At 34.3% G+C, this 12,645-nt stretch overlaps 1 protein-coding gene across 7 annotated transcripts in view; it reads right to left on the bottom strand.

The window, feature by feature from the left end:
• ROBO1 (roundabout guidance receptor 1) overlaps positions 1-12,645 on the bottom strand; it is a 1,126,854-nt gene that overhangs the window by 323,711 nt on the left and 790,498 nt on the right. For all 7 annotated transcript variants that reach the window (XM_025449655.3, XM_049104797.1, XM_049104795.1 and 4 more), the window contains one exon: positions 10,650-10,976. In XM_025449655.3, the coding sequence (XP_025305440.2) occupies positions 10,650-10,976 (327 nt within the window). The remainder of the gene's footprint in view (positions 1-10,649; positions 10,977-12,645) is intronic.

Raw genomic sequence — 12,645 nt, 5'->3', positions numbered from 1 at the left:
ATTGTTTTCCTTCTCCTTTCAGGCTACTTTATCTCTCTACTCTTCTAAATTCAATCCTTACCATAACTACCCCACCCCCACTCCCCAGCACATATTTTCTCTACCTTTCTTCTGTCTGCATCTCTCTCTCCCTTTCCCCTTGTCTGTCTTGCTCTCTCTTATCCCCTCTCCTTCTCTCTCTGTCTCTGAGTTTCTCTGTTTCTCTGGATATGTCTCGCTCTCTGTCCTCCCGTGTTTTTCTTTCTCTGCAATTCCCTCTCTCCATCTCTGCCCCTCCCTTGCTATCTCTACTAGTCTCCTACATATCCTTCACCACTTTCCCCTGCCCTCACTCTTGTTTAGAAACCCAGGGTAATTCAACCCACCAAAAATCATGTTCTTAACTGCTTCTAGGGGATGAGCTGGGGTCTGTGAACTCCAGTTTAGCACAATGTATCCCACTGCTTCTCCAATTTGAATTGGCATGAGTTAAATTGTAATATTGTTAAATACAGGGTCTGATTCAGCATATCTAACTTGCTTCCAGGTAAAGCCAATGCTATTGGTCCCCAACCACATTTGGAGCAGAAGCCTCCAGCTGCTGCCTGTAGCCAACTCAATCCTTCCCTCACTACAGTTTGCTTCCCTCACGTGGCTAGCCACATTACTATCCATGTGGGTTTCTTCCCTTTCTTATCTATATCTTGCCTACTTATTGCAGTTACATATTAATTATAACTAAGTGCTTAAAAAAATCATTAACCACAGAAAAAAGCCTCAGATTGTAATAAGAAATTTAAAACATTACCATGCTGTAACAACTTCCCTTTGATTTTTCATCAAATTTGTTTCATTAAATATAAATCTACTGGACTATGATAATAGCTTTAAGTGGAATATAGGTTACTGGTAAAGTACAAGAATACAAATAATTCTGTTATAGAATACTTATTTTGGGGGCACCTGGGTGGCTCAGTGGTTGAGCATCTGCCTTTGGCCCAGGTCATGATCCCAGGGTCTTGGGATGGAGTCCCCTATCAGTTCCCCACAGGGAACCTGCTTCTCCCTCTGCCTGTGTCTCTCATGAATAAATAAAATCTGTAAAAAAAAAGGGAATACTTATTTTGTGTATTTTTTCCCTATCCAGGAAGAAACAGAGAAAGTAAAGATACTTAGGTATTATTCTGAATGTGTAGACTTTCTCCAGGGAACTTCAGAAAACCCCTTTGGGTACTGCTCAATTTCCTTAGTAATGTTATCCCCAGAAGAGCTTCTTAAATATTCCAGAACCTTGAAAGAAAAAAGAGCTCCCAGGGAAACAGTACCTTATGACTGCATTCTAAGCACTGTGCTTTCAAATGAGTGTTGGAGACATGTGAACTGCTTGACTTTACAAAGAGATTGTGTGGGGAATGAGCAAAAAGAGTAGATTAGACTGTTCCTTGAAGTGGCATTATGACACTTTATCATGTTTGTCACACATGGAATAAAACGCTTCTGAGTTACACATTCGATCACTTCACTTGCAATGTGCCAGGAATGGTACTAGACCCTTGGATAATGGCATGGTTTCAGAGAAGATGACTCTTGAGATGACTGTAAAGTAATGACCAACGGAACAAGAAAGCAAGCATATTGCAGGCTGAGAAACAAGAGGAAAATACAATTTCTTGGGATTGTAATGGGCTGCAGCACTCTGAACTCTATTAGTCACCCAAAGATTACACCACCTAATTCAAAGGCTCAATCCCTTCTGCATGGTCATAGACTAGACCTTAACTTTGCCATCACCAATAATTGTATCTCTTGCAAAATTTCAACCCCTACTGTCTAACCCTTCAGAATTAAGCCAAGTCTTCAATATTCAAATCTATTCCTTTCTTTGCTCTTCACCTACATGACTACCAAGTGCTTCACTAGCATCATCTTCTGTCTGGAATACTGCCAGAGTTTCCTAACTGGTTTCCCCCAGGCATTCTGCAACTCATTCTCTATGCATATAGAAAGTATGAAGTATTACATGAATGACATTTTTTAAGTATAAATCACGTCATGTCACCTCTACCGTTGTCCCAAAACCTTCTGCGGTTCTCATTGCACTGAACATATAATCCAACATTACTAATCTGGTAACAGAATCCTGCACGATCTAGACCCCACCTATCTCCATAGCTGTCTTCCTTGCTCATATGCCATACCAACCATTTCATTTTCCCAAATATGTCCAAGTCTTTCATTTTCTCATGGCCTCTTAGATGTACTGTTCTTCTGCCTGAAATGCTTTTTCTTTTACTCTGTGTCTTGGTCACATCTTGTATTTCAGTTCTTAGCTTGGCCCCAATCCTTCCTGGCACTTGTCACAATTTTTAACCATAAAGTTATGGTAGTTGCTTATTTTCTGTCCTCACTCCTTCTACCCATTGTATTGTAATTTCAATGAAGGCAGAAACCACTTCTTTTTTGTTCACCACTAAATAGCTAGAACTAAGTAGAATATCTAGAAAGAGTTACTTTGGAGGGGAAAAAAAACACAATTTTTTTTTTGGATAAACTATATTTTGGTATTCTTTACATATTTATTTAATTTCCAGCTTTAAAAACAACATTTTTAAGTGCCCATTTTGAGTAACAAAGAAACAGAACATTAATACCCACCAAAACATTCAATAGTATTTTATTCTAACCTGACAAAATAAATTGATAATGTATGACAGCTTAAGCTAATTTATAATATAGTAATTAAAATTAGGGATGCCTGGGATGCCTGGGTGGCTCAGCAATTGAGTGTCTGCCTTTGGCTCAGGGCGTGATCCTGGGGTCCAGGAATCGACGCCCGCATCAGGCTCCCTGCAAGGAACCTCTTCTCCCTCTGCCTATGTGTCTGCCACTCTCTCTGTGTCTCTCATGAATGAATAGATTTTAAAATCTTTAAAAAATAAATAAATAAAAAACAAAATTAGGGATGCCTGAGTGACTCAGTCATTTGAGTATCTAACTCTTGATCTTAGCTTGAGTCTTGATCTCAGGGTGGTGAGGTCAAGTCCTGCATTGGGCTCCACATAAGCATGGAGCCTACTTAAAAAATAATGAAAATAAAAATAAAAATTCTTAAAATTAATTCTACTAAGAAGGTTTAGGTATGTTTTCTTAAATTTGTCACTCATTTAAAAATATATACAAGTGATTCTGAAGTTGTTCTGTGTACGTGGGAAAGACTTCTAGCATGTAAGTCATAAGTAAATTAGGAAGATTAAAAGGAGGAGTGATGATAAGATTTGAGAAGTAACCAGATCTATCTTGTTATTTGAATATTTTTTACAGAAAGTACTGTTGAAAGGAGGAGACACTGCCAAGAATTTCCCATAAATAACTAAATACTGAATTGATTTTCTGGAAGCATCAAGGAGCTTTATATCTAAGTATCAACAGCATTGAAATAATCATCTTAATATTTTTCAGCACAAATGAACACCATCTACTTTTTGAGAAAATAAAAGGAGTGGCTCATGAGACTGGTAATGGTATATGTAACCTTTAACCCCAGAATTACTGGATTGAATCTTGTCCAGGATAGTGTATCTTAGTAATATTCGGCAGAAGGAAGTTGTTTTGTAGGCATCCAATCTAAAGAACTAAACTTTTCCAATTAGTCTTTATGACACAGATGTGTTCCAAGATATCCAATGCCTTTTTTTGGCCACCTAAGACTGAATAATGTTGAATAGTGAATAGTTTTCCTCAGAGCACATATAGGGACTTTAGGGTATCTAAAATGATATCTACTCAACTTTCAACAGTAGTTAACTCTGAATAATGAGATTACAAGAACATGTATGTATTATCACAAATAAAACACAATTTTCTGAAGTTACACAGAAATGATCTCTGTAAGCTTATTATTCACATTCCTTAACCTGTGATTGGGAGTAAAGAAAAAGAAATGCATAATGTGCCTCTACTCTTAAGGCCTTTCTACAAATCTACTAAAGATTAATATATAACAGGTATGTGAGATAAAGAAGAAAACATAAAAAGTTTACTGAAGTCTACTGAACATGTGCCTTCAGCTGTGTTTAACTAGCAGTGGTTTTAAGATAAAATATAACCTGTTGGTTATCTATGAATAAATAGTACATTCTCTAACACAGTCAACTCCCCTAATAGCACACTCAAATAGTCAGCAAGCTTTGCCCTCTTCTAACAAGATGCCCACTGAGATTCAAATTTTCCCTTTCACCCATCGTCACTGTCATCTCTCACATGGATTATGAAATATAGGTTTCTGCCTTCCTATTCATATTAAATACTCTTTGGAAAGATAAAACCAAAAGAGAGAGAAGGGAGAAAGAAAGAATTTTTATGTTCTTTTAAAAGAGAATGACCACTATCTTCTCTCTTAATGTAGTAACTAAAGGATGCTGCTTTTACTTTTCTCAACAAATAAAGAAATCCCCCAATCCTATATTCATACTGAAGGTATGATGTGTCTATACTTGATTTACAACACCATTTAAGCCTAACATCTCGATGCAACAAGATGACCTGATACTTACATCATGGAGATTACATAACTTTACCCCCTGATTTTCTGAATTTTATTTCTCAGTTACCTAATATGATAAAATAACTATAAATCCAAAAACAAGAATCTAAAAATAATCATCAAAGGCAGCTATGGACTAAATGTTTGTGTCTCTCCACCAACCCACAAATTCGTTTGTTTAAGTCTTAATCCCCAATGAGATGATGGTATTTGGAGATGGGGACTTGGGATGGTAATTTGGGTTTGATGGATTCATGGGGGTAAAGCCCGTATGATAGGACTGTCTTTACACAGGGATAAAAACACCCGAGCTCTCTCTCTACCATGGGGGAAAACCAAGAAAGAACTCTCCCCAGAATCTAATCATGTTGGCACCCTGATCTCCAACTTCCCAGCCTCCAGAACTGTGAGACATTAATGTTTGTTGTTTAAGTCACTCAGTACAAGGTATTCTTGTTATAGTTGCATAAGCAGATTAAGACAGGCAACAATAAAAGAGTATTATTCAACTGATAGTAAAAACTCAAGTATTTAGTAACCAGAATCATGTCATAGAACTTAGCAATGCTGCCTCTTTACTTAAGTACACAAATTTAATTAGAAAAAATATGAATGCTATATCAACTGTAAAAGTTGTAACACTGAATTCTTTCATTTGTCCTTGAAATAAAAAAGATTTGAATCAGCATTATTGCATGTCCTACATTAGCACTAAGGATTTTAAGGTAAGAGCAAATGTCTCATACCATTGATTTCAATTCAAGGTGGAATTTAATATATTCAACACATTTTTTACTTAATTGGGAATTAATTTAAGAAAAATAAATTATTGAAGCATCATACTTATATTTTAGTATATTAACATGCTTATCTTTAAATTTAAAATGAAGTGAGTTCATTTTTCAAGTCAGAAGAATCAGATCCCTTTCCTAAAAAATAATTTTGGTGTTTGATGGAAAGATATAAGAGGAAAAAAGTAATGAAAATAACAGCACCAAAATTAAATTCATGATTTATAGTTCATGATTTATAATTACGCGCCAGTTACTGTGCTACACACCTTATATACATAACTTAATTTAATCATGAATCCATTTTGGAACAAAGAATCAGTTCATTTTAGGATATAACTGTATCAGGAAGTGGAAAGATTTTAAGTCAGTAAACTAAATGACTCTTTAACATTCTTCCCTTGAATACCAAAAACAAAAATGAGATATAAAAAAGGTTTTAGAATGTGGTGATAGCACTTGAAAATGATAAGTTAAAAAAATAAAACAAATTAAATAGAGAAAACTATTTTTAAGTATGCAATATAAAGCAAATTCAACTTCTAAGATAAAAAGTCTATCAGGGAACAATGTACGTGTGTGTGTGTGTGTGTGTGCATATAAACTATAAATAATTCTAGTGCCTGACCATAATAGAGGTCAGATTGATTATGTGTGTGCACACAATCAATCAATCAATATTTTAAAATATAATGGCATATTCTACTTCCACCTGCTCATCTGACCATTTCATCTCAAAGAGTAATCCTTCCATCTTCCAAGGTCCAGATTTTAGGAATACAATCTATTGTACCTAGGTAAACACATGGTTACTTAGTATCCATAGTCAGTTTGCTTTGTCATTTTACCCAAAGGAGGAATCTTGGATCAATTAAATTCTAAATCACTCTGATGAGTATTATTTAATAATAATAACAACAAAAGATCATGATATATTGAAAGGGGTGGGAAAATTTTACTTCAAAATATTAACATTTACCCCCAAAGTAATTACTATTAAAATGTACCCCAGTAAATAAAACCATGGAAGACCTAATCTTTGATTAATTGGACAATTCTTTTTTTTTTTTTTCCCCAGGAAAGATAGTTCCCTGGTTTTGCTGCTAAGACAGCTAGCAGATGTCTGCCTAGTCTAAAGGGAATTTCTTTCCCTCAAGAGAAAACAGCTTAAATAGGAAACAAATAGCCATATGCTAACTGTGCACTGCTTAGCAGATGACGTAGATGGCCATGTTCTACAATGGAAAGCATGAGGGTCAAGGTTCAGATTAATTTTCGTCAAAATTCAATGCAATTACCCAAGATCAAATTACTTATTAAATATAAGTTGTGTCTAAGAACTGTGCTATCAATTTGTTCCAGGCACAAAATAGAGTTCTAAATTTAGTAAGTGATAATGTTGGGTACAGGAGAATGGAGAATGGACCCATTAAATATTTTCCTAGATGTTTAGCAGACTCTTGAATAGAGCTAATACAAGACAAACAAGACAATACCACTTGCAAGACGGTTTTAGAAAGTTTAGTTTGCAACTGAATTAGATAGAGTGAAGTTTTCATAAATCTTAGAAACAGTGGGAAATTAAATTTCCAATTTAATGTCCCCATCAAGATATATCATTCTAGGTTTGCAAAGAAAAATAAGAATTAAAAAAAAAAAAAAAACTAAAGAAATAACATCTGTGATTAAAAGTTCTTTTCCTGTACAAAGATAAATGTCTAAAACTTCCAGGAAACTTTCATAAAGGTATCATCATATATTTCTTAGCATTCCAATTTTTGGACTTTATAATTGTGTGAGATAACTTTTTAACTGCATCGAAACTGAGTTTTCAAGAACAAGGAATACAGCTTTTACTACGTGGTAAGGATCGGCACCAAAAGGCCGACCAGTGCTTTTCACTGGGTCTAAACCTGGTTATAATTGGGACTGAAATAAAAATAAAAATAAACAATTCTAAAAATAACCAATAAATGCAATCCTTTTGGTGTACTTTCTAAACTTGAATAAATGTTAAAAACACAAAAGACACGATTATTATCACTTCTGTACAGAAACAAAGATTTTCAATGACATTCAATATCTTTTTTTTTAGTGTTTGAGAGATTGACAATTGTTAGGAACTGAGAAATGCAGTTGTTGTTACAGCTGTAAAACTTGGTTTAAATGCAAACAAAACACAGATAAATGTTTTTAAAAACATTACCAACAACTGTGCTGTGAAATCTGTGTTGCCTCTAGACACTTTTTTTTTCCCTCTAGACACTTTTGTTAATGCTATTACTCTTGGCTACACTGTCACTGAGAAATTAGATGCAATCTTTGTCTTCCTGTGTCTTTGGTAAGAATAAGAATAGTTCTTATTGAACTTACGGTACCTAAACTAAGAAAATGTGAAAAAAAAAAAAAGTAGAATATTCTCCAAGAAAAAAATAAAACCAAACTATAATAGTACTTCACAGATTTAATCTATAGCATAGCATAGCATACTAACCTACCAAAGCAAGTATGGCCCATGTTTCCCTGGACTTCCACCCCTGCCCCCTACCTCCCAAATACACACACAACTTGTTCATAAATTACAAAAGGCAACTTTCCATTTTAGGACACAAACATATTTTAAAATGGTAACTTAACAGTCACTATTGCCTAAAATAAGTAACTGAAATATATGTGAACTATATCACTACATATCTATATGTAGTGTACTGAAACTTGAATTTAGTAAATAATGTTTTAAACACACAAAACCCATTTTAACTGCAGAGCACTTATTTTTTTTTCCCATATAATTTATGGTACAAAATAATACAGTTTACCCAAATAAAAACATGCTGTTTATTATCACAATTAAACAGGTATAAAAATTGCAATACAAACAATACTCAAACTTTTTTCAGGGTTTAAAATAATTATTATCACTAATAAAAATTTTTATTATCAAACTATCCTTGTTAATATCAAAATATATTTGCTAAATATATGATACCTATAGTCTGCCTTTCTACATATTTGAATTGTTAATGAATATGATCTTAAAGTATTGTTTAAAGCACTTTAACTAGATTCTATAAATTATAATATTCTCTTTAATCTGGAATTTGAAACATTTTGGAGACATACTGAGAAATATTACACTAAAATTTGTGACTTATCCATTCAGGGACTATGTATTTGAATATTTTACTGGTACAAGTAATATAATGATTTTTTGTCTGGTTTCAATTCCTTGAAGGTATATTTGTTGACTAAGACTGGAAAAGCATTTCCCATAATGAACTCACAAGGTAATGGAATGTCTTGCTTAGAAAAGAATTTAACTGGAAATTCATAATATCTTTTAAAATAGCCACACAAGTGCCAGATTGGAAAAACACAGTTCTCTAAATCCCCAGTGCATTAAGCGTATCTTGATCATCTAAAGTAAAACTAAAGGAGTTTTGAGGCAAGATCTAGAGGGTAAGCATTTAGATATTCTATTCAAGTCTGTAACCTTTTCTATAAACTCTGGCAATGATCAGAATGCAAGTAGAGTAAGAAATACCGCAGAAACACAGTATGATCCTAAGATATATATTTCTATCAGCACACTTCGTTCATAAGAAATAATTTCAGAGAATAAATAATTAATCTGCTTTTCCTTCTAATCTTCAGTTTCTTATCTACCAAAAATAAGAGTTGGCCTAGGTCATCTACACCACCTTTCTTGATTCTTTATATCTGTTTTCAAATGTTAACTTAATTTTACCTCCACAGGGAATAAGTATTCTTAAATATAAACACATCAAAAGGTAGAAAGGTATTAATATCATAACCTGAAAGAAGACTGTATCAAAATATATACATCCTCTTATGAAAACAGTTAAGCTTCTTTTTGCCTACACCACATTTAAATTTGTGCAAAAAAAAGAAACAAGAAAAAGAAAAGTAGCCTACTCTGTGATTATAGCTTTTATACATCTCAGTTACATAGTTCTAAGATTTTCACTGAGAATCAAGGCAATACAAGAAAGTACAATACAATATGCTTACAATCAATTAAATTTGATTAGAAATATAAATTGAGTTTCAAGCAAATGTTTTAAAAACGTGAGTCGCTACTTCTGACACAGTTTTAAATGGTTGCTCTCATTTTTTCTAATTAATTTTATGTTCATGTTAGACATCTTTGGCATTCTGTTTACTACATGGTTCTATAAGTGTGATCAACTTATCTAAATTCTTGAGGAACTTATCCCACATTAATAATCTAATTAAGTTGGGAAATCTGTCTTTAAATTCCTATCTTGTCTATATTGCATAACTATCTGTGGATCTATATATTCAAGTTCTAGTTGAATGTCAGAGATGATGTTAGAGTTTATGAAACTGAATATATAGTTAAAATTTTGAACATAAATTATATCAAAATATCAATCATCTTAGAAAGCATTATATATACATAACTACATAGTTATGTATGCAGTTTCACCTATAATTTTATGTAAAATGAATTAGAGATCTAAATTTCACTTGTCTTTCCAATCCCTATGCAATTCTCAATTGTACATTTAATACACAGAATGATTCTTCCAAACAAATGAAACTTTCTGGCTACCTCTTGAATGTTTATTGAAAATAAGAGAATCCCAATTTGTATTTAAATACATTACACACCCAGACTCTAGCTATAACAATTTAATCATTAATTGATAGAACCTTCTTGAGGTAATTGCAAATTAACTGCATTTGGCGTTTGTGTAAATAAACTAAACCATCGGCTACTTGAGGATTACGTACACAGGTTTTCCTCCAAGAGCACACTAGAATAGCCAAGATAATAAAGTATGAGGCAGAGACATACATTTCTCTACCCATAGCTGTACCAAAAGTGTAATGTATGTCTAAAAATTAGAATCCATTTAAAACCATATCTTCTACTACCAGTTGAAAGTATTTCTCCAAATGAAGACAAATGAAAAATACCTCATGCTATTCTTTTTACAGAAATATGCTTGTATTCAATATATTTAAAAGTAACAAAAAAGGATAAATCAATTTTTTAGAATAGATCAATTTCAGTGAAAATGTTTAAAAGAAAGCAGCTCCAAATCCAAATGGTAAAATGGTTCAACAACTATGTGCAAATCCCAAATTAGCTTGAACAACTAGCTACGATGAGAAATATTAAAGAAAAAAAATCAAATAGGTGGAGAATTGTATTCATCATACAGAAAGCTAGAAATTTTCCTCAAGTAAAGCCTAGGATACCTGTTTGACTTTTGATTACCATCCTCCAGGCAAATGATCCCACTGTACTATTCCTGCTGCAAAAGCCAAAAGCCCATTTTACTTACTAGCCACCTCCAGCGATGCATTATGGCTCACAGCCTCTCCGAGGTAATTCCGTGCCACACAGACGTAGACCCCTTCATCAGGCCTACTTTTTCGTCCATGTACTATACGTAAGAAAAATAAAGATCCACTTGGCAGCAACATTCGGTGTGAGCGAGGGTCATCTTTGTCTGTCTCCACTCTCTCCCCACCTTTGTACCATTCAATGGTGGGCGTGGGGCGGCCTTCAGCTTTACAGTTCAGAGTTGCAGGTTCTCCTTTTGACACAATTAGGTCTGAAGGGTGTTCAACAATACGAGGTGGAAAATCTTCCTGACGGAGACGGGAGCCTGCAGAAGAATTGATGAAATAGCTTTGTATTATCACACGGAAACAATTAAAAGTCTTATTTCAGAAGCCAAGGCTTCAGCACTGCTATGTAAACAGGGCATAATACTGACTACCCTCTTAACTCTATCTCCTAATTAATCCTTCTGGTGTCCACCTCAACACACCTTCCAATTCTTGAATCCTTTTGACCCTCCACTTAGAATTCACTCCCACTTAAACTTGGCCTACACATCCCATCTGTTCTTCAAATCCCTTGTCCACAAAGCCTTTCAGAACCCATTACCCCATCTATATTTACCACATACATGCCTGTTTTGCAGAGGAATGTGTGAAAGAAGTGTAGAGCATTACAAGTAATAGCATGGCTTCTTAGAATCTCCTTTGTAACTAACATCTATCAACACTTAAAAAAAAAAAAAACCTATTCTGTAGACTAATGAACATCATATTCAAATATACGGTAAAACTGCTCTTTATATAGATTTTTATATCTTCCTAAATAGTAAAAGTGCAATGTGTGTATACACTTTCCGAGAGTTTAAATTAAAATTAATTTCATTAGTTACCAACAGTTACATGTTAATATTTAACATACTTCACAGATGAAATGTTATATAATTGAGTTTAAATAATTAAATATAAAAGGAAAAAGGATATTGGGTAAGGGAGTATATTCTGTATTGCATCATATTTGAAGTCATTTAAATATGTGTCATTTAATATTTCCTGTGTCTGTACCTTATTTTTTCCAATGAGATTATAACTTCTAAAATGGGGATCAAGATTCATATTTTTTAATATTCCTACCATATTTTTTAATATTCCTAACCTATTGCTGCCATAGATAAATTTAATACATAAATTTCTTCAAGATTTCTCAAATGCAACAGCCCAAGGCTTAATTTAACTGAGCCCCAAACCTTGTTCTCATCTGGTCATCCAATCTCAATGAATAATGCAAAGTAGAAACCAGGCTTCCTTGACACCCCCCCCTTTCTTTCCTCTCCTCCTCCCCAATATTTCTCCAATCAATCTACTCATCTCCATCTCTACAGCTAGTTACCAACCCAGGTCAAACTACTATCAATTCCCACCCGGATTTAGGAAAGCTCTTAAACTACTTCACTTCAGGGAATGCCTGGGTGGCTCAGTGGTTGAGCTGAGCGCCTGCCTTTGGCTGAGGGCGTGATCCTGGAGTTGCAGGATGGAGTCCCACATTGGGCTCCCTGCATGCAATCTGCTTCGCTCTCTGCCTCTCTCTCCGTGTTTCTCATGAATAAATAAATTAAACTGCTTCACTTCAGCGTAGCCACATGAAGGCTTTGAAATGCAAATACAATCTGGGTTCTTCCCTACTTCAGTGGCTCTTAAAATAAACTCATTGCTCTTAAGATAAGGTCCTTAACAAGATCTACAAGTGTTCATTCCCCTATCTAGCTCTTCAGATTCTTCCTGTTCCACTTCTTGCTCTGCTTTCTTCACCTCACCTTGTGTTAGTTCACAAATACAATGCACTTCCTCCTGCCACAGGCCTACACCTGCCATGGGGTCTGTGCTCAAAATGGTCTTACTCTAGTTAATATCCACTTTCCTTTCAAATCTCTGCCCTCTCAGATCTTTCAAAAAAAGTCAAATGCTCCTTTTATAAGCCTAGATAGCACTATATAG

The sequence above is a fragment of the Canis lupus genome, chromosome 31, assembly GCF_003254725.2.
Source record: "Canis lupus dingo isolate Sandy chromosome 31, ASM325472v2, whole genome shotgun sequence".
NCBI lineage: Eukaryota > Metazoa > Chordata > Mammalia > Carnivora > Canidae > Canis > Canis lupus.
Note: the sequence above shows the minus strand (reverse complement) of the source record. Positions and strands in the feature narration are given on the sequence as shown.